Source organism: Colossoma macropomum, unplaced genomic scaffold (assembly GCF_904425465.1).
Source record: "Colossoma macropomum unplaced genomic scaffold, Colossoma_macropomum, whole genome shotgun sequence".
NCBI lineage: Eukaryota > Metazoa > Chordata > Actinopteri > Characiformes > Serrasalmidae > Colossoma > Colossoma macropomum.
Window position 1 is genome coordinate 20,606,251 of NW_023494791.1, and position 23,522 is coordinate 20,629,772.

At 38.7% G+C, this 23,522-nt stretch overlaps 1 protein-coding gene across 1 annotated transcript; it reads left to right on the forward strand.

Annotated features, from left to right (window-relative positions):
- The first annotated feature begins 5,514 nt into the window (after positions 1 to 5,514).
- On the forward strand, positions 5,515 to 10,624 carry pdlim1 (PDZ and LIM domain 1 (elfin)). The gene is made up of 7 exons (XM_036574307.1): positions 5,515 to 5,721; positions 6,579 to 6,730; positions 7,190 to 7,274; positions 8,220 to 8,404; positions 8,643 to 8,788; positions 9,277 to 9,394; positions 9,704 to 10,624. The coding sequence occupies exons 1-7, from the start codon at positions 5,629 to 5,631 to the stop codon at positions 9,888 to 9,890; spliced, it is 966 nt and encodes a 321-aa protein (XP_036430200.1). The 5' UTR covers positions 5,515 to 5,628; the 3' UTR covers positions 9,891 to 10,624.
- The last annotated feature ends 12,898 nt before the right edge of the window (positions 10,625 to 23,522 follow it).

Genomic DNA, 23,522 nt, shown 5'->3' on the forward strand with positions numbered 1-23,522 from the left:
TCCTTGACTAAGTCAAAAGTCCATATAAAGTTAAAATAAAATAGTGCCAAGAACAGGGTCCTGGGGCACCCCACCCCACGTAAGATCAGCAGTAGAGGACATCTTATCAGCAATAGATTCTAGACTAGTGGTCACCAACCCTCCTCCTGGAGATCTACCTTCCAGCACAGTTTAGTTCCAACCTGCATCTAACATGCTGCTTCCAGGCATCTGATCCAGTCAAACCAGACTTCTGAAGAAGTTATTTAGCTGGAGCAGGTGTGGTGGATGGTGGTTGAAATGAATCTTCGCAGGTAGGTATACCTCCAGGACCAGGGTTGGTGACCACTGCTCTAGACAATAGACAATAAACTTAAATAATGTATAAATAATATAAAAACATAAAAAAAAACATCAGAGCGGTTCATGCCAATCCAATAGTAATCCCAGATCAAATTACATGTTTAGTTGATCTTACAAGTCAAAATAAGTTAACACATCCTCCAAAAGGAACAAACTTAAATATGTTATTTTTCTGCTTTTATTCAAATTTTAGTACATAATTTCTGTTATTTGTTAAGTTGAACATAATAAATATATATATATTTTTTTTTAAATATATGAATATAAAATGTGCCATAACATTTGCACAGGCCATATTTAAGTTTTATTTTTGCCCCATGTTAAACTCAGAAGCATGTTCTCTGTAGAGGATGTGTATTTATTTTTACTTAGAAAATCAATAAGACAGTGCCAAACAGGCTGCGCTAAGAACAAACAGTAACAAAACACAAACGTCCCTGAAATCAGCGTGCATTAGAACATTTAAGACTCTTAAAGGGCTTTCTCAGTGCTATGTTTCCAGAGGAATCCAGATTGATTTTTTTCTACCTCCAGCGTCAGCCGAAGTAGATTTTAAACCACTTAGTCCAATAGAAGTCCATTTTTAATTACTTATCACTAAATGGCCTAAAGCTTAGCGGTAAGAATAACTAAAGAATAACTAAAATTATTACAACTGGTTGGTTCAAGGCCAGGTTTCTTAAGAAGAGGCTGAACACTAGCCAATTGAAAGAAACCCTGAACGCACTCTAAAGTTACAGTTAAATTGGACACAGACAGATTGTAAAACCTTTTAAAGAAAATTCTCAGGAAGGACACCACAGGGACCACATCACAGTCTTCATTATCTACTCTAAGGAGATATTAGGATATGAAGACATAATTAATTCACAGGGTTGAGCAAAATACTTTGAATACTTTTTGCTCAGTTCACTGCTGCTCCCACAGTCCTCCGAGCAGAAGTCCAGTACAACACTGGTGCTAAACTTATCATTTGAAAACATGTCCGCTACTAAAAAGATTATTAGTTTGATCATTCCTTTAGCAGAGCACAACAACACTGAGATTAATAACTGGTCATCACATTGATTTATCAGTCCATTCAGGCTTTAGCAGAGCTCAGTAACACTGAGATTAATAACTGGTCATCACATAGATTCATCAATCTACTCAGGCTTTAGCAGAGCTCAGTAACGCTGAGATAAATAACTGGTCATCACACTGATTTATCAGTCTACTCAGGCTTTAGCAGAGCTCAGTAACACTGAGATAAATAACTGGTCATCACACTGATTTATCACTCTACTCAGGCTTTAGCAGAGCTCAGTAACACTGAGATTAATAACTGGTCATCACATAGATTCATCAGTCTACTCAGGCTTCAGCAGAGCTCAATAATGCTGAGATAAATAACTGGTCATCACACTGATTCATCAGTCTACTCAGGCTTCAGCAGAGCTCAATAACGCTGAGATTAATAAATGGTCATCACACTGATTTATCAGTCTACTCAGGCTTCAGCAGAGCTCAGTAACACTGAGATTAATAACTGATCATCACATTGATTCATCAGTCTACTCAGGCTTTAGCAGAGCTCAGTGACAATGAGATTAATAATTGTTCATGACACTGATTTATCAGTCTAATCAGGCTTTAAAATGTTTGTAAAAAAAGCCATTAATTGAGGTCCTCTTCAGAATTCGTCTAACAAGCATGTTTGCTACATGTTGTGCGCTCGATTCTAAAATCATAAACAAGCATTGGTGATGTTTCTTTAGTGGGTAAGTATTCTAAAAGTATTGTCCTAAAAATGTAAAAAGTAACTGCCTTTACGAAATGTAACTTGGACCGAATACAGACACTTAATTTCTGTATTCTGAATTCTTAAAATTCCCTATACTTGCATTCTGTTACATCCCAGCCCTGTTAATTCATGGCTCTTGCATCTCTAACCGCTCTATTACACAAAATCAATAAGCACTTAACACACAGGTAATGAACCTGAAGCTCAGTCACCAATCCACCAATGCTTCAACTACCTGCATTCTCTTTTCAAATGCAAACTATACCAATATAACCAAGGGGAAGACTTAGTTAAGGGTTTAGACGTGATCTTAAAAAGCAACATCATCTAATGTGGCAGAGCATAATCAGGCATGTCAAACTGGGGACCTTCCAGGCCAAAGTGCTGCAGAGATTAGCATTTACCCTCATCAAACGCTCTAAAACCAGTTCATGAAGGCCTTGCTGAAGTGTTGAATCAGGTGTGTTTAATGAGGCAGTGTGCTGAAGTCTGCAGTGTTTTGGCCCATGAGGACTAGAGCCTGACACGTGTATAAATCATTAAAACATCTAGACAAATCATTGATTTGAGTGAACTGAGAGAATTCTGTACTTAGGCCAGTAAAAATTGTTCCAATTTTTGCAATCCAGTTTATGACCATGAAGGGCCAGGAACAAGTTGCAAAAACCTAAGACATTCAATATTCCTTAAGAATTCTGAGGTAGGTCCATCAGAAACATCATCTTCACGAGTATTACAATCTGAAACTAGTAGAATTTTATCATAAGCAAATAGTATGGAAGATGATTTAAAAAAAATAAATAATTAAAACTCCATGATTTATGCAGGTAATAAATTGCAGTGCATATTTCTGGTTTGTCACAGAGAACTTTAAAGGCCAACATTTCAAACTTGAAGATTCACCTGGAGAAACAGAGAAAACCATTCCCTAAGTACCCCTAAAGTCATAAATTAAAACACACAAAAATCTATGTTGAATAATAAAATGTTAAATTGTGATGATGTCAGAGGGACCTGACACTTCACCAGAATTGTTTTTAGCGTAACGCACCCAAAGGCTCTAAAGAGACATTCAATTATATACAACGTAATACATGTATTTTAAATATATTCTATGACTGCCAGAGGTTAACTGGGGTTAACTCAAGTTGAACTTTTGTTTTTAACTCCTCTTGAAAAGGTATATACGTCTTGTGTGTAAACACTTCAATAAAAAAGGAGCTCTTGAACTCACCTGGATGTATCTGCAGAGTTCATTTGTAGCAAACCCATCTCTTCACTTCTGCTCAAAGTCACACTCACCTTTGCATGAATAGTTTTATCTATTATTGTTATGCCCAAGAAAATACTAAAAATGGCACAGGAGCATCCCTAAACCTCAATCCTCATTAAGAATTTGAAGACATAGGAATATGCACAATTATTTAATCATTTGATTTCACTTTCTCAGATTTGAGTTTTTATCCTCTAAACTTGGAGCATATGTGAGCCAGAAGCACTGGCTTAGCCTTCTTGCTAAGTTAACATTAAACTTTGGTGCTACAAAAGTTATAAATAAAAGTAGCTAAAGCTAACACCACACAACACAAAACACACCTGCTCAGATTTGAGTCTCATTCTCTAAACTTGTGTCAATGAGGCTTCAGTGAGCCAGAATGAACTTGTGTGGTTACGTGTAAAGCATAAGCCTTAAGCTAAGGTAACACTTGCTTCTAGTGAATGTGGTCAAACATGGTTGAAAAAGTATCTTAGGCTAACAGGTCCACACTTAAGTACACAGGTTTACTTGCTAGATTTGAGTCTTTACACTCAACACTGAGGCTTAGTGAGCTGTGCTGTTGTAAAACTGTTGCAGGCTAAGCTACTGCAGTAGCATGCTACCTGGTACTAGAACAGTGCCAGGGGCTGGCAAGAGGCGGCATGAGGCCAGCTTGAGCCTACAGGCTGGTGAGTGCCGTGGGAAGTGGCATGAGTCCTGGCACAGCCTCCAGGGCCTTGTCTCACTGATGTGGGACGTAAGGTCTGTAGCAATAGGTGGTTGAGCAACAAGTTCTTTCTGCCCTGAATAAGAGCCAGATGACACTTGTTTTGCATCAGCAGTGTAGGCTCATACTGCTTCTCGCATCTGGCCCCCCTAATCACTATGTTCTACATTTGAAAATCTGGATCACTACATAGAACAATATTGTAGAAATCTGAATTCGTGATGGTTGTAAACAACATGAACACTATAAACAGCCGATTCCGTCACATAAACACTATAAACGCCATGCCACCAGCCCACTATAACTGCTTGAGTTTGACTGCACACATCGGAAGAGCTTACTTACATCTGTAACAGGTCTGAAGAGAGGTGTGTGGAGACATTGTAGCTGAGCTCACTAATCCTACTCAGAGAAGTGTCATAAGAATCTTCAAACCAAACAATGTGCGTTATAGACATCACCTGTTCACTAGGGTACATCGGTTGTACACTACTTATTGTGGTGCGCTGTGGGATTGTTTGAGTGCACTGGATCATCTGCATTATGCTTTTGGGTAAAACTACAAAATAGTGGAACCCCAAATAGTGCACTAAATAGTGAATGGTTAACAGTTTCGGACACAACTCGTGTTTACAATTTAAAAACATGAACTATGGTAATACATTTGATACAAACATGTCTGTCTATGTAACCATAACTAGCCATTCAAGAGGAGTTCACCATTAAAAAAACACTTGTGGAAGTAAGTGAAGGAAGTAAGTTTGCTGCATCATATAAGGAGCTTTTCTGCATCTCACATGTGCAGCCATGAAAGATGCCATGGAAAAGGAATTTATCAACTGGTGATTCAAACTAAGGATGATATTGTTTGTACTTGTAGGAGCATGTGGAAAAGTAGAGAAATGAGAAATGGAGAGAGAGAGAGAGAGAGAGAGAGAGAGAGAGAGAGAGAGAGAGAGAGAGAGAGAGAGAGAGAGAGAGATTCCTATACTACCTGTATGCCATCATGTATGCTTACGCATACTTACATTCTCACGTTTGTGAAAGCAACTTTAGCACATTCAGTCTTGTACATTACACGGGTATATAATCCAAAGAGACAGTTTAATTCTCACCCTTTCCCTCTTTGGTTTAGTCTAAACTTACCATCGATAGGTCGAGAATGTGACCCCCACTTCAACATGTTACCATCTGCCCAATCCTATCACTGCCAGGAATTCACAGTCGGGAGTGGCACATTCCACATCCTGGGATTTGGCTCTACCATACATGGTAAGCTTCACAATGATGATGTAACGTCCCACCTCTAAACAAACATAGGAAATGGGTTCTTATCAGCGAAAAGCCCCCAGAGCTGATTGGCTCATTCTGCTGGAAGCCCCGCCCCTCTCCCCTCTTTTACCAAGTTACCGCCCTGCCCGACTGAACTTCCAAGAAAGATTTTATTTCGCTTTGCTCGTCAAACAGGGAAGGCTAAGCGGTCTCTAAACCTTGCTCATAAGGAAACATCATTTTAATATGCCGCTGCGAGTTGTAATGCAAGGTCCTGGACCTTGGGGCTTTAGGCTGGTCGGTGGGAAAGATTTTGAGCAGCCCCTCACTATTTCACGGGTAAGTAAGTGCATAGTTTTCACCCGGGTTAAGTATGGAGCTCTGGATGAGCGCGTTGTTGGTCTTTTTTCGAGCTGTTGCTCTCAGCGAAGCGCTGACTGAACCACGAAGGGCAAAAAGTTACAACTAGTCATGGGTCCTAGCGAGCTAATCGAAACTTTTCGTCACTTGTATTATTTAACGTGGTCGTGTGGTTTCGATTCATTTTGGGGGAATGACCCTAAGTGATGCCCACTCTTTGTAAAGTAATATAACCTACCTTATTTGAGGTCACCTCTAGATTATGGATCCTGAGTTTCACAAAGTTACAGCCATGCTATCGCCATCTGCCCAGCGCCATATGGTGGCTAGTGCTAAGGTAACAGAATGTGTTTTAGCTAACAGAATGTGTTTTAGCTAGTATTGAGCTGTACGGTCCTACCTTGCTGGCAAGAGAGGCTTTCAAGGAAGAATTTGTATCAGCCCGTAATTTCTATTAGTATACAGCTTCTGTTGCTTCAGTAGAAATATTCTTCTCAGTTTCCATGTTTTAAGTGCATGGACTGTGAAAGTCTGCATAACACAGCAACTTCATTTTTGGGCCTTTCTTATGTAACCTACATCTGCAACCAACTGCCCAGAGATGACTTGCTGTTCTTGGGTACTTACAAGAGGAGGCTCTCCAGTTAGAGAACTTCCCTTATCTTCTAAAGACGGAAATCCTCCTGTGACAAGAGAACGTTTGGGACCTCGGGGAGTGGAAACTAAAAAAAAAGTTTCCCTTGATATACGAGTATTTCTCTGCACTGTTTTGAATAAATAAATATGTAAATCCCAGGGGATGCCAACTAACACCCCCATTCCTGTTACATCTCCAGGTGACCCCTGGAAGTAAAGCTGCCCAGGCCAACCTTTGTATTGGGGATATGATCCTTGCCATTGATGGGGATCCAACTGAAGGCATGACTCACTTGGAAGCACAGAACAAGATCAAAAGCTGTGTAGAAGAAATGGTCCTCTCCATTGACAGGTACATTGGAAAGTGCCTTTTTCATCTCTAAAACCATCTAAGATATAACTGACCCAAGCTGAAAGCATTGTCCACTCAAAAGCCAAGTCTCAGCAGCACTGTGGTGCCAGTGGCATCATTTCTCTGCTATTTTTCTTCCAGACTAGTTCACTGAATTGAATCTTTTGTACTTCTTGCTTCGTTGACTTTTCTCTGAAAGTTTTGTGTTGGTTGTCTTTTATTTGCTCTCGCTGTCTCAGGGCCTGGATTGTTAGAGACTGTTCCCTGTTCTGTTTTCAAGTAAATCTGAACTGTTATTGATTAAAATGAGGCATATTGCCATGGAATGGAGAGCCATGAACAAACTGAAGCTTTGCTACTCCAGGGTCCTGCTTGCATGTGTTTAGATTATATTATCATAATGTAGCCTCTCACGGTTAAATTTCTTCTTTGAAATTTCAATACCTTTTCTTTTCTTAGATCCGAATCAAAAATGTGGTCTCCTCTTGTTGCTGAAGAGGGGAAGAGCCATCCATACAAGATGAATCTGGCATCAGAACCACAGGTATTTGTGTGAAGTTAACTTTAAGTGGCTTTTAAAAGGACCTTTGACCAGGTCTTGCTGTTTTACAATGGCCACTAAAGGCATGCAGAACAGAGACTTTTCTCATAGACAAAAAAACAAACAAAGGCAGGGCAGCACACACTGCCAAGTGAAGTCATTATTTATATTCCAACAAACTATATCCATGGAGACTGGGGTTTATGAGCCAGACCATGACGCAACACACAGTTCCTGCAGGCTAGCTTGGAAATTTGAGGTCAAAGAGTGAACGTGTCCCGGAAATGTATGTGCTTGTCTCAGGGGAGAGGGAGGTGTAATATTTCAAATTCTTACTGTCATAGTAGGAAAGATGTTTTAACTAGATAAAGCATTTGACAACTTAGAGAACTGAATGCAGTCTACTACTGCTGATGATGTACAAGAAAGATAAATTGCGCTGTAAACCAGAATGGTTTTTATTATTTATTTTGTCTTTTGTATTCTTAGGCAAACTCTGCAATGATGTTTTTAGAAAGGAACAAAAGAGTTTTATTGGCAGCAGTAAATCAACGTTGTTAATCCCCAGACAAATGAAGACAAATGAATCTGTGCATTTCTTTTACATAATTTGAAAATGCCAGCTGTCCTTTGCATTATATCAACATTTTATGATGAATGGACCTTTAAAAATGGTCCAAAATTACTTTAAATAAATTCTGCATTTGCTTCTCTTAGAAGTTAAGAACATATTTTTCTTCTCCTGTAAAGTTAACATTTTGGAGATGTGAGGTTTTTTTCTGACAGTGACATCATTTTCCATGTTATGCAAAGATGTATTCTGTCACAAAACTGCACAAAATTGTTATTCAGTATTATTGTTTTATGTGGTTTTGTGTCTTATGGCTGTAACTCTTACTACCTTATATTCTTTCTGGAATTTGTAACCTCTTTCTCCACTCTCTATAGGAAGTGAAACACATAGGCTCTGCTCACAACAGGAGTGCTCTTCCTTTCAATTCACCTGGTTCTAAGTTGGTTACCAGCCAGTACAACAATCCTGCAGGCCTGTACTCTTCTGAGAACATTAAGAGCTTTAACAGCTCTGTTGATGGTGTCAAGACCGTTGCCACATCTAGTGATTTCAGCAATAAGTAAGTATTCTGTGGATTTCTGCTTAGTGTCTGGTCATTGTGCAGTCATAATCTAGCCTGACAACCTATTGTGTGAGTACCTTTAACATGTTTGAAAGCATGTATGGAAGTGAAAATGTGTCCAGTGTGACACCATTTATGGACAGAGATCCTAATGATTTCAGTATATTGTGTTTTGTATTATATGTTTGGACAAAAAAAGCATATGTGCTGTCAATTAAACTGTTCTGTGTCTCAGCCCAGAACCCCCAAGAGCTAGCCAACCGAGACCACCAATTGCCACTGACTCTGAGGTCTACAAAATGCTGCAGGAAAACCAAGAGACAGACGAGCCCCCACGCCAGTCTGCGTCATTCAAAGTCCTGCAGGAGATCCTTGAGACTGGTAAAAAAAATAAAATAAAAAATCAACAACAACAAAAAACACATGCACGCAGCGTTAATACATGTTTATCTCTAACCATTGGGAAAAACGTGCATATTAAACTTTCAAATTTTAAACTTATGTGCTAATCCAATGAAAGACGTTACACTTTGGGGGAGGGATTTGGACATCTGTTGGATGCAGGAATCTTCGGTAAATATATTAAAGTGATTTTTAATTAATTTCATTTTTGATCATACCCTTTTCAAATTAAATTAAGTAAAAATAAGTTAACAGCACGTGCAAATATGGGATTTTTCTGCAACTTGACTTGATTTTTCTGCAAACTGACTTGACTGGGATGCTCAAACATTTGTATACAACTGTATATATTATTGATGTATTCCTCAAAAGCAAATGTAAGCACCCTTCAAAATTGCTTTTTGGACACCCCTGAAATAAGGTCAAACATTAAGGGGAGCTTTGTTGTTTTCTGAATCTTTGCACAGGTGATTCTGACAAACCTTCTGGCTTTAGAAGTGTGAAAGCTCCTACTGCAAAAATTGCTTCTTCTGTGGGCAGTGCTGAGAAACTCAACGTATGTGACAAATGTGGATCAGGGATTGTGTAAGTAAATCATTCACTCAGTCTTGATTTTGAGAATTATTTTTATTTTTTGGACAAGAGTCCTAAGTGCTAAGCTGATGCTACTGTGGTGGTTTTGCCACCTAGTGGATGGTTGTGGAAATCCCCACAGCTCTCTGTTTTCTTTTGATTTAATGTGGCTCAGTATTTACTGGACTGGTCTTTTTCCACTGGATGTAGCTACAGTTTTGTAATTTATATGACCTATGAAAATGACACACAATTGAGCTCTTTCATGTTTCATGTTATTATATACATGTATTTTTTTTATTGTTTACTTTGCAAATACAGGGGAATGATTGTCAAGCTCCGAGATAAATTCCGACACCCTGAGTGCTATGTCTGCACGGACTGCGGGGTAAATCTGAAACAGAAGGGGCACTTTTTCGTCGAGGACAAGATTTACTGTGAGAAGCATGCACGTGAACGGGTTACTCCACCTGAAGGCTATGATGTCGTCACAGTCTTCCCAAAGTAGATCCTTCTTCAAATCTGCTTCAGAATTGCACATTTTCCCTGTTTTGGGGAATTCTCTACAGGACATCTCCATCACTTCATTTGGATAGTTTTCCAGAAGCTTTTGTCGGAATGTTTTGAGGGGAAAAAAACAAAAACGCTTATATCTGTTCAACTTGAGGCTCTGTGGATGTCAATGGCAGTATTTGGTTATTCTCTCCACATCGTATTTCTCGGCGACTATCCATATGAAGTGGTACTTATATCAGACATTCCTGTATTGTAGTCATTCCATATGTAGAGTAGTAAAAAGAAACAGCAGTGCATTTGTGACAGAACTACAAAAGCTGAGACTCAAAAAGACAAAATACCTAACATTTTTGCACTTAACTTGGACATGGATTGTGCGAATAACTTACTGTAGTGAATATTGACCTTTTGGCACATTTACTATATCTATATTATAAGTTTTACCACTTTATTTTGGCCATCCAAGAGGATGAAGGGACCAACTGTTCTCATCTTACTGGAAAAGTGAAATGTTATCATCTCCATATATGAGCGACATCACAGGCCGTTCTATAGTCTCTAAATTGGTTAATTAGGGACTGATTTTTTTTATGTAAAGTATTATATCTTCCAATGGCTTTGCTGCAGCATTTGTAATAAATATGATGGAACGAATAATCTTTTTTTATGACAACCATGTACAGCCTGCATAACTTGTTTCAATAAATAAATGTTTACATAAACATTTTTAATGGCCCCAAAATTCTTATCTCAATAATTATATATTATTTATATTTATGATATTATTAATTATTACAATAGTTAATAGTTTATTATATGAAGATATATAGCAGATATGTTCATTCGTTAGTTTTTAATAGAAACTGTGTGTGTGCGCGCATGTGTGCGTGTGTGTTTGTTTTAACTGAAAATCCCTTTTTGCCCATTTTTATTTTTGCATTGTTTTATGTGCCACATATGATCCATTAGACGCTGGTAATTAATTATTGCTGACAAACTTTTTCTAAATGAATATGTTCAACATTTAGTTTAAGTTAATTATTTTGACTGATTTGGTTCAAATATAAGATGGCTAATCTTTACAATGAGAGAAGGGGGCAGGGCATGGTGGAATACAGAAAATATAACAAAGCCTCCAACCACCACAGAATATTTAGAAACTTGCCAGAATGTCAACTGAGAGGAAATGTGTATAATGAATCAAACTCACAAAATTATTCATCTTTTACAGTGTGGGGACCATCAGAGAATAAGGCTGATAGATTCTGGGTGATTTAACTTTTCCTGTAATGTAGCAACAGATGAGCTTGATTTATTCCCTCATGAATAGACTTAAGGGTAAAAACAAAAACACTTAAGCCCATGCTGGGCTATTATGAGTGGAAACAAATCTGTTGTCCTGATGAAAGGACTCAGTACTTTCATCAGATGCTACTAGCTTTGGTCATTTAATTGTTGACACATCTGATTATCATTGTTTCAAATGGTTCTGAGGAAACTGATTTTACTTATTATCATCATGAAATGATGTAATGTGATCTGGTTAAACCCCTGAAGGTAATAAATTATCACTGGAAAGCACTTAAGACCAGAGAAATAATCCACTTACTCCGTGCTAGAGAATCTTTTTTTTTGTCTTTGAGGCACAAGATGGCAAGAAGGTGAACTTTCAACTATATGTTACAGTAAGAAACAGGAATATGATGTTCCACTGAAATATTATATACACAATTAAATATTGTCAAAATACAAAGAACAATTACTATTTTATTTCCCTTCTTAAAGGAAAATCGATTTTTCAAAAATTAAGATGAAAAATCATGTTCGTGGGGAGGGGGACATACTGGACGTTCAAAATAGCTGCCAAGTACATATAACGAACCTACACGTTATGTATACATATACATGCATTTTATTTGCATTCATATATATATATATATATATATATATATATATATATATATATATGAAAGTATATATATAATATATATATATAAATATATATATATAATATATATATGTATATATATATATACATATATATGTGTACATATATATGTGTATATGTGTATATATATATATATATATATATATATATATATATATATATACATATATATATATGAAAGTAAATAAAATGCACATATTTGTATTGTAGACATCAGGTTCCTATTTTACATCAAACCACTCTGAAAGAATTATCCAGAAGAACCAAAAACGTTACAAAAAGATACAAAACGTTGCTTTTTTGTAGAAAAATATTTTTAAAGATGGGGTCATTTTCGCCCATTATGCTCTGTGAACTGATCCATTTGGAGAATAAACGCAAGACATTCAATTAGATGCTTAAAATGAATGCGGCACAAGTAGCCTAAATGGCACCATCTCCAATTTTGTCGAGAAAATTCTCTATCCGTCCTCACAACCTGCAGTCATTAATGCCAGCGCTGTGTGTCTTTGGAAAACACGCCCATCCATTCCTGAACACCTCATCTTCATCAAAAGCAAGCATCAGGTTCTCTTGAAACCTGCAGTCCACCTCTTGCAGCAGTATGTCCGTGTAGTGTCCTTGCGCTCCGCGCCAGCTCGCTGGACAGGCTGCGCCGGGCGCATGGACACCTTCCACGTCCTTCTCTAGGTCCGCAGGGTGCCGGGCGGGGTCAGCGATTCGGAGTGTTTCTGTCAGCGCCCAGATGTAATTGTGCGCAAATCTTAGCGTCTCGATTTTGGTCAGCTTCGCGTCGTCGGGGAAAGTGGGCAGCACGCTCCTCAGCGCGTCCAGGGCGGAGTTGAGGTTGTGCATACGGTGCCTCTCGCGGTCGTTGGCCTTTGCCCTGCGGCTTCCTCCGCACGGCCTGGAAGCGCATCTGCCTGACCACTTTGCGCTGTGGCGATTTTTCCTCGGGGTCGAAGCGAGCGCGTCTTCGTCGTTGCTTAGGTCAAGTTCACTGCTGGAGCTGATGACGTCTCTCTCTAAGGGCTCTGCAGTCAAATCCCTCGCGGACTGAGCGCGAGATGCGCACGTGCCATGTCTTTCCACGGATGCGCACTTGGGGGACATCCTGCAAAATGAAACAGAGTAACAGGTTATCAACCCAAAGTCCATAATATAGAAATATCTGTCCAAAACTGTTAAAGAGAGCACGTGCCGCATTTACTTACTTTTATTAAGCAACAAGTCCGCTTCAGTGTCAGGCTCTTGGAGCGCCAAGTCTCACTAGACTGAGAAATGAAGTGAGAGCGCTTCTTATCCCCACTATATAAATCTGCAGAGACAATAGGCAGGTGATGCTCCCCCTGTTCATGTGTGTTCCTTTTATCTTATCTGGATTGTGTAGGGCAAGAGCGCCGGTAAAAAAAAAGGGAGGGAGGGAGGAGGGCAATCAGATTGCCCTGAAGAGCGAGCACTCTCTTATTACTCCTGCGCATTAGTCTGTTGGCACAAGCGCACACACACACACAAAAACTCATGCTGGGTCTTTTTTTTCAGAGTCAGCTTTGTTTTTGATCACAGTTAAGAGAAGGTCTGGAGAACAGGTGTAAGAGCAGATCATCAGAAGTCCATAGTAATAACAGGCCGAGTTTACCATCATTTCCAATTATTCTGGCACGTTCTGTGGATATTGGTCTTCTTGCGAAACACATATTGTTTGTAGACACTTTTACTGATTCAATTATTTGTGGTCAGGATGTCAAAAACATTTCCAAGATGATATATTTCTATATGATACATAAATCACCCAATCAATAAAGATAGCTCGTGGCAGTTCCACTCGCTCCACTAAGAGTTACCAGAACCAAAGCGCAAAGAAGACTGTGTTGTTTTCCATGTTTGTTTTGAGGTCAACCATCTATATCTGCCTATTATAAGTAGGCACGCACGAGGACAGCCCTCCTTCAAACTCCTCTCAACAATAACTGCCTTTTATTCCAAGTGTACTTTGTACTAATATTCTTTGCACATGTGCCGTCGTGCGCAATAAACACTTTCTTGTGCGCAAAGTTAGTTTTGAACGAAAAGGGGCCTTAGAAATCCTTTAAAACAGGTGTTTTTTTAAACAGGTGATGTCTATGGCGCGTGCCATTCACGGGCAGCACAATAAATCCCCTCTATATCCAGAATAATTATTCAAATAAGCGTGCGCACTGGGGTCTCCAACTGGAGCTCTTGTTTGCTGACGGCCAGTGCGCATTCCCTATCTGGTCGCGGTGGCGCATAAAAGAGTTTTAAAGATGAATGATTGACCTAAGTTTACTCTCTGCCTCAAGTCTTGATAAATCTTGGTTTATTGGAGAGAGCACAGCATGTTACCGTGGACGAAAAATATTTGCCATCGTCCACGAAGTCTCCGCAAAAGCACTCATCTACAGTCTAACTAAATATGTATTTTGTAGGATATCTGATAACCATATGCTTTCAATAAACTGGACAAATAAGGCAGGGAGATAGGGGGGATGTCGTCGTGCTGTTGTAAAAGGCTCGAAATAATCCAAAGTAAACCAAATCTCACCGCTTTACAAATAAGCATTGATGCCAAATCTGTATTCGGATATCGCAGACAGGTGTGAGTTTGGAGCTGTCAGTTTTTTGGCCTCCTTTTTTTTTATCAGTGTCGTGTAATATCCTGCTTGTTATGCAAAGTATGGGCAAACATGAGCGAGCAGTTGCTGTGGAAATCTCAGATATCGACAAAGAGTTGGTCCGAACGCGATTTAACAATATTTAACAATAAACGAGACTTAGGAGAGCAGGTGATACCTGCCCTCGCCTTCTTGATTAATACTTCCTCAACTACTCCACTTTACAATCTGTTGTAATTATTTATTAAACGAAATCTATTTATTATTATTTTAGCAAACAGAAGTACCAGGTGGGGCTTTATTTTCATCCTCAGCTTTTGTTTGGAGGACATTTGAAGAGGGCAATCAAAGACTAAAAACTCGCTGACCAGCTTTTTGCCATCCATTTGTCCTAAACTGGCAGACAAGCTATTGAATTCTTCCCTCTTGTTCAGACACGGGAAAAGGCTGCACATAAAGAAGAAAAGGAAACTTCGCTCCGGAGGAAGAAAAAAACACACAACTTAAAACATTTAATTACAACCCGGATGCCATATGTACACCTCTTGTAAAAACTCAAACAATGTCAACTCTTTTGTGAGGTAAAACGTGCGCTTTTGGAGACGTGTGCGCTTTTGGAGAGGTGTGCGCATCAAGACCAGAATGACCTTGAGTACACTTCTTGGAAGAAGTAATGCTAGTTTAATGTGCTGTTGAAGCTCTTTTTAGAGTCCTCCCTTTGTGCTATCACGCATATGCTTGTGATGACCGAATACACCAATTATAAGTGAATAGCGGAGAACTCCTTGGTAAACCCCAATTTCGCTTAAGCAATTGGGGTCACGCAGATTAATCAAGCTTTGGCGCTGTGAATGGGCCAGTTCAAGGCAGAGGGTTTAGACACCGGGCCCCATTTGAGTGGTGCGCACCGACTCTAGTGAATTTGGCTCCTCTAAATGTTTATATATTTACGCCCCGAGACAGACAGAGCACTATAGTGAGGCGGACCCATTTAAAACGCGGATTAGCCTTGTTAATTGATCGCGCACGAGGTTAAAGCGTGCTTTTTTGGAGGGGTGGTCTGATACAAAGTAGATTTTTTTTGATACAATAAATCAATTCACTGTTCTTGGTTAAATGAAAGTGTGATGCCACTCTTATGGAAAATAACACATTTTAATAAACACAGCTTTATGTCTTTATATTTGTTGACCTACTATTCCTCAGAGAGACTAAATATCAGTGAAATAACAGTGTGAGACTTTAATTCTAACTAAGCACCCTTAAAAATAAGAGTATTTTTTAAATGTTTCTTGGCTTAGATGTATGGTAAAAACCTGTAGAACCTTTGAATCATGTGGAGGTTCTTTGAAAAAAGGTTCTTCGCACTTCACATACATATCATTTATACAAATGGTTCCAAGGATTCTATAGGGAATCAAACGTGGTTCTCCTTTGGCATCATTCCAAAGAACGCTTTAGGGTTTAATTTGGCACCTTTATTCTTAAGAGTTTGTTTTGTCCGCCAATTGGCTAACATTCACCATCTCAAGAGTCTTGACAGAGACTTCACAGGGGCATCCTGTGAAATAGTCATGAGCAGTGATGAAGATGCCTCAATTCTGAACACTGAGCAGTGAAAGTGCTTCTTGAAATTAAATCACTCATTTGTAAGGATGGAAAAATGAACATGCCAACTCAGAATGCATCATTTTTTTAGACTGACATGGAATCCCTTTAGCTGGTCTGATATTGGATTCACCTTAACATTGCAAGGAAAAGAATGTTAATGATACTATGATGTTAATGATGTTAATGATTCAGCCTGCACAAGTAGTAACATGATGTGTGACAGCCATTAAAATTTTCCCTCCCCACTTTCCTCTTTTTCAGTTACCTAAATATGTCAATTGCTTTGGTTACTCTTGTACAGCCCAGCAGTACTCCTGGGGCTTTAACATCCTACCCTGTCCTTCATGGCGAGCCGTGAGACAAGCAACTTACCTGCTTATATTACTCTGGCCAACATACACTATATGGCCAAAAGTGTGTGGACAGGTGTATAAAATCAAGCACACAGTAATGCAATCTCCAAAGACAAACACTGTCAGCAGAACTGGTCATACTGAAAAGCTCAGCAACTTTAAACATGGCACTGTCACATTATGCCACCTTTGCCAAGTCTGTTTATGAAATGTTTGACCTGATCTGCCCCAGTCAACTGTAAGTGCTATTATTGTGAAATGCAAGTGTATAGGAGCAGCAACAGCGCAGCCATGAAGTGGTAGATCATGCTCAGAGTGGGGTCACCAAGCACTAAGGCACATAGTGCATAAAAATCACCTATCCTCTAGTTCGTCACTCAGCACAACCTGTGTGTCAGGAACTTCATGAAATGGTTGTTCATGGGTGAGTAGCTGCACACAAACCTAAGATCTCTATGTGCAATTCCAAGTGTTGGCTGGAGTGATGTGAAACATGCCAACATTGGATTCAGCACTGGAGCAGTGGAAATGTGTTCTCTGGAGTGATGGGTGAATAATACTTCGCTATCGGGATGTCTGATGGACAAATCTGGGTTTGGCGGATGCCAGGACAACACTACCTACTGGAATGCATAGTGCTGACAGTAAAGTTTGGTGGAGGAGGGATAATGGTCTGAGACTCCTTTTCATGGTTTGGTCTAGGCCCTTTAGTTCCAGTGAAGGGTAAATTTAACGCTACAGCATAATTGACATAGTAGACAATTATGAAATCCCAATTTTGTAGCAACAATTTGGGCAGAGCTCTTTGCTGTTCCAGCATGACTGTGCCCCTGTGTGCGAAGTGAGTTCCATAAAGACATGGTTTCACAAGTTTGGTGTGGGGGAACTCCGGTGGCCTGCACAGACCCCTGACTTCAACCTTACTGAGCACCTGTAGGATGAATTTGAACGTCACTTGCGAGCCAAGCCCTTTTGTCCAAGATCAGTGCCTGACCACACAAATTCTCTTGTGACTGAATGGGCACACATCTTCAGAAGAGACCTTCCTAGAAGAGTGGAGGATGTTATAGCCTTTGGATACCACCACTAATGTTGAGGAAGTACTGAAGATATATATTCTGCTAAGCTACAGGGCTAGCCATGAGTTGCCTGGACAATGCCATATCAGACTTTGGCACAGAGCTAGCTGCTTCCCCTCAGATCTAGGTGTAGCTTCTACATCTACTCAGCCTCACAGTGCTATAGCCAGTCTTGCCTAGATCTCTATAATAGATATCTACACTTAGTGAAGTTATAACTGAAGTGCAACTCAGCTCATTTAAATTGTGTTCATTCTGAAACTAATGAACTTTGCCCTTCATGGTTTGGAATAGACCATCTGAGGCAGGCCCTGACCCGCTTTGGGTGCCCCTGGCCAAATTATATATTTAGTTGATTCTCTGCAGCAAACTTTAAAAAGAGAGAAATAAAAAACATACAAAATATAAAATAAAATAGTACTTGTGGCATGTCCAATAGGTTGGACACTTGCAGTTATACAGGTCTCAGAACTTTATTAACTTGTTAGGGCTTAAATGACTTATTAGGACTGGTTAGGCAGGTCAAGAATTGTCACTAGGAATTGTTAACTGATGACAATTCAGCAGAGGACAGCTATAAACAGAGGAAAGCTATAAACAGATATCTTATTGCAGTTCATAATTGCCACTAAAATGTCTAAAATGTCATTAGAAAACAAGAGAAGCGAAGACGAATGGAGGAAGTTAAGGCAAGCCAAAAAAAAACATTAGATAGAACTGCTCATACACTATCACGAAAGGGCCTGCAAGAAGGTTTAGCTGACATAGGAGTGGTGGTCTATCGTTCTGCTGTGCAGCACTGCTTACACAACATAATCTGCATTGAAGAGTAATCAGAGGGAAACTTTACCTGCCAGCTCATCACTAAATCAACATCTGAAGTATACAAAAAAGCATCTAGTTAAGCCAGAGGCATTTTAGACGACAAGTGCTGTGGACCAATGAAGTAAAAATGAAACTCTCTGGCCACAATCACCAAAGATATGTTTGGAGAAGAAAGGACAGCATTTGATGAAAAGAACATCTTACCAAGTGTTACGCATGGGGGTAGATCTGCTTTGATTTGGGACTGTGTGGCAGCCAGTGGCACAGGGAAGACTGGATTCCATTAAATAACACTAATTATTATTATTATTATTATTATTATTATTATTATTAAGCAAATGGGACAGTCTGTCAGAAAATGAAGCTGGAAGGAGACTGGCTGCTACGAATGGACTACACAATCCACCGAAAACTACGTCAAGAAATGCAAGCTGAGGTCATTATTATGGCCCTTATTATTATGGAACATCATTCAAAATCTGCTGGTAGATCTCAAATGTGTGTGTTGTTTATGCAAGATTGCCCAAGAATATTGCAGAACTAGAAACATTCTGCCAAGAAGAGAGGGTGAAAATGTTTAAGCAAGAATAGAAAGACTACTCTCTGTACTGGCTACAAAAAGCGTTTGACTAATTAGGAAGTTAACCACCACTCCCTAGCTAGTGGTAGCTGCATCATCTAGCCACATCCTTCCTTAGGTTTCATTACTCTAGAGCCTGTTACTTGGTAGCTGCAACATTTCGCACACCTCATAGATGCCGTAATCCAGATGCTAACTGCTATCTTTCAGTTCTAGTGGTATTTTTAACATATAACTGAGGCTACAGCTGGGTGTGGTTGTGTCATCTAACTATACCTTACGGAACTGCACCCCCTTAACAACCTAATCTGCACCACTGGTTTCTCAGTGCTTAGCTAACATTTTTCAGTGAAACTGCCTGTACTAGGTTTTTTGGGGCAGCCATAGCATGAATACTTCAACTCATTGTAGTTCTCTCTTGGCTTGACTGTTCAATTACTTAATGTCTTCTTTTTGCTTCCCTTCATCCTGGGAATGTCACACACAATTCAGAGTTGCAACCACCATGTTTTACTAATGGCTTTATGATAAAATAACAAACAGCTGCTCCCCTCACTAAGGCTGCCTCCTTCACCAAGAACCTCCAGTGACAGCGAGGGGTTTGAATGTAGGCATTTACATTCTAGATGAATGTGCCTCTTGTCCCAAGACTTGGCTGATGGACTGTAAGCCAGCAGACCTAGAGACTATGTGGAAAGCCTGGGCCTTGTAAGCCTCACAAGCCTGTCATTGGGGAAAAAAAATCTGTGATCAGATAATCGATGTGACCCTGTATAGTGTTGAATCTCTGTATGTCTATGGTGCCCCATCAGCTCTTATAAATTACATTGTTGTTATTTCTGCTCACCACAACTGAGTAAATATCTCATTTCTTGGAGCACTGAGACTTTTTAGGTGGTCCACACTTAGGTGGACACAAACAGGTGTTATACGAATTTCACCAAAATTGCTTTATACTTACAATTACCAGTTAAACATGTGGGAGATCTACATGCCCTCTCTTGCAGTGAAATTTGGATACATCCTAAATAAATGCTTGATCTTCTCTGTTGTCCTCAGTTCACGCTTTGAGGCATTGTGTGAATTTGACCATCAGATAATCATTTATTTGTTTTTGCTTCAGTGACAGAAATCAAGGAGTTACACAGTCAAAACAATGGATTTTACCTGAGTGGTAGACAGAATTGCTCCATCAAAGTACTAAACTGTCACTAGGGTGGTATCCTCAGGGTTACATCTCAGTACCTTTAGTCAAGGAACATAATTGTACCATAATCCACTAAAATTATATTTTCTAAGTTGTATTGAATCCACACACCCCATCTCATCTCCAGGCTTTTTATTTTATTGTTCTGTTTTAAAGCATTAGGTTATGAAAACACAGGACTGCATACTTTTCACCTGGGAAAAACTTACTTAGTGTACACAATTGGACCTTAAAACCACTGTTGTACCTTTGAGGGAACATTTACATTGTTTGTACCTTGATGACTGAAAAATGTACCTGCACAGAACCTTTATTTCTAACAGTGCGCTTCCTGAGGGCATTACTATGTTTTGAGCAATGCTGAAATTTAATTCTTCTACATTTATAGAGCAGTTATGACCTCACCTCACACATAGCGCTGTGAATTTGTTGATTTTCTTCATCCATTTGCCCCATCTTTGGCAGCCCATAAGAATATGTAAGTGTAATTTTGATCTTGTAATTGTGATTATATGAACTACTAGTTTTGTGGAATTGTCAGGAATACATTATTGGTATTGGTATTACAGATCATGTCATATAATTAAATGTACATAAATGTCCACTACAACCAACACTTTTGTACATTCTTAAAAAAGATTAACGATTTGCAACAAAAAGGATTCTTTTATTGTTACAAGCTTGACATCGTGACAATAGTAGAACACTTTTTGGTGCAAATCGTTAATCTTTTTTAAGAATGTACAAAAATGTTGATTGTAGTCGACATTTATGTACATTTAATTATATGACATGATCTATGTTGAACTCTTTTAAAAAATGTTCAATATAGTACTAGATATAACACATTCGCCTTCAATCTGAAGAATCATTTGACCATGCAAAGAAACTGTAAGCATGCAAATGGGTCTTTGCATGTTCATGGTTCTATATAGAACCATTGTCTTTACTAAAGAACCCTTGAAGAACCATCTTTTTAAAGAGTGCACCGTGATATTATTGGTTAATATTATTTTCCCTGCCTGCTGGTGCATACTGTTATAATCAAAACTCAGATGACTGTTTGGCAGGCAAAGTCATTACATTTTATTGTTAGACTAATGAGAACAGGAATTTTGATAATTCATGCTTAATATGTTAATCATGCTAATTATGACCAGGTATAAAAGATCTATTTTGATTTAAAGTTGACATTAAAGGATGTGAATGCCATATCCAACTAAAGAATCAGGTAACATTCCTGCGTACAGTCATCACCAAAGAACAAAATACAAAGTGCTTGTTAAAATGTAAACCCCCTTATTGAAAATGCACAAACCAATTACATTTAGATATTTACTCTCAAAAAGGAGAATCTTATGTTCTAAACTTTAAGACCCATCCAGACTTACTTATAGGGCTCACTCTTTGGATGTTTATAGCATATTATCCAAAAGAATCAATGATGTCTTACTGACTAGAAAGTAATCATGCATGGACACAAGTCAATTTTGGGCTTGTATTTTCAGAACGTCAGTGATAAACAATCCATTAAAAAAGCTTTATTAATTCATTAATTATTTATTAATAACATCTTTATAGAATTTAAAATTTGGTTTATGGTTTTCCAAAGTGGTTGGCCAATAATATTAGAAGATCTCAAATCATAATGTGGTGAATTTCAACAGAGCATCAGAATGGCACAGAATGTAGTTGTTAGAGCTTCATTCACATAATCACGTGGACATATTGGGGTGATATAGCAGTGGAGAAAAGTGTGGTCTTTACTCTTATGAATCTTCTTATTAACAAAATGAAAGAACAGATTGTTGAAATTAATCCATATGTTCTAAAATCTTTCCTTAGATTGAGTACAATATAGATAAAAATGTTTTATATTTGTTTAGAACCTTTCTATTTTAAGAATGTTTGCTAAATACAAAGCAGAGATCAGTGACCTCAGATGCAAATGGACTGTTTGGTTGATAGGGGTCACTCTTTCTCTCTTATCTCTCTTATAAGCTCTACTCTTGTTGGATTATGGGAGCAAACTTACTTTGTGAACCACAGATGTCTGTAATCTACAAGGTCTTCTATTCTATTCAACTGATCTTTTGGTTGCTTTCTGTAACTTCTTCAAATGAAGGTGTGAGCATGAGTCAGTAAAAACTGACTGAGCCAATTAGGACAGTGGATGAGGCTGGAGGCCGTACTGGACTGGGGCGTCTGTCTGTTTTGAGTAAAAGACAAATGAGTTTAAAGGGCCCAACTGCATTTTCTTGTATTTTATTTTTCCCCAGAAATCCACAAATAATGTTTACACAATTTTATGAGACACAACCAAAATTCGTTTTTACATGATCATTTTCCAGCAGGCTGTTTTTGTTACTGTGTCTTTTAAGACTGATATGTAAATGATCCCTGTTCTAACTCACAGCCCTGCCTTGTGCTCCTTATATCCTTCAGTGTGAATAGTCAGACTAAACTACTGTAGCCTGAACATGTGGTACATGTGCAATTTTTGTGACAATATGGGCCCTTTGATATTTAACACTGTGTATTTGGGGCACATTTAAAGAAAGGATTTTTTGAACAGTGCTATCTCATACCAGCGAGTCAAAATCAAGCTCTACTTTTACTCGCAGTGTACACAGTGCTACTCACCGAGAGCTGCTCGAGTGTAGATGAGAACTGAATGGGCTTAGTAAATAATATGAGATGGAAATGGTTTGGACTTGAAAAATATTTGTTTACAAATAAAATTAAAGAAATGTCTTTTAAAAAAGATCCACAGATGTTATCCAATGTATTCTTACAAGAGTTTAAAAATGATATCAGCCTTGGCTAAAGATTCTGTACAGAGCGTCCTGAAACCCTTTTGCATTTATTGTAGTAGGCCTACTGTTCATATACGACGAAATTATGGCAAGATATGTAATTGGCAATATTTTAGTTGATTTTTAGTTGATTTTTCTTTACTTTTTAAAAATGTATTGTTTGAGTTCTATAATATCTGCAATCGAAACAAAGTTCTGTCTTACTAATTTATTGATTTTTCATGCTAAATTCTATATTCACAAATACAAATATTAAACACTATTTTATAGCTATTGAAAATTCTAAGAACAACAGGGCTATAAAACGTTTTCTATCCGTAATCCGGGTATTATCCAGTAAAAAAAAATAGATGAATAAAAAAGGGATCCTAATAGTCTTCCGGAAAACGTCACTGGCGACGAAAGTGCTTGGCTCAGCGCTCGGCGTAGATGAGCGGAAGCGACTGAGCAGATCTCCACATCATGTGTCGCGGTGAAGTTTAGCGCGTGAGGAAATGGATATGGCTTGAAGTTCGTCTCAGCTCAGCTCTTACCCTCCGCCTGCACGCTGCCAAACGAATCGTACTGGCTCT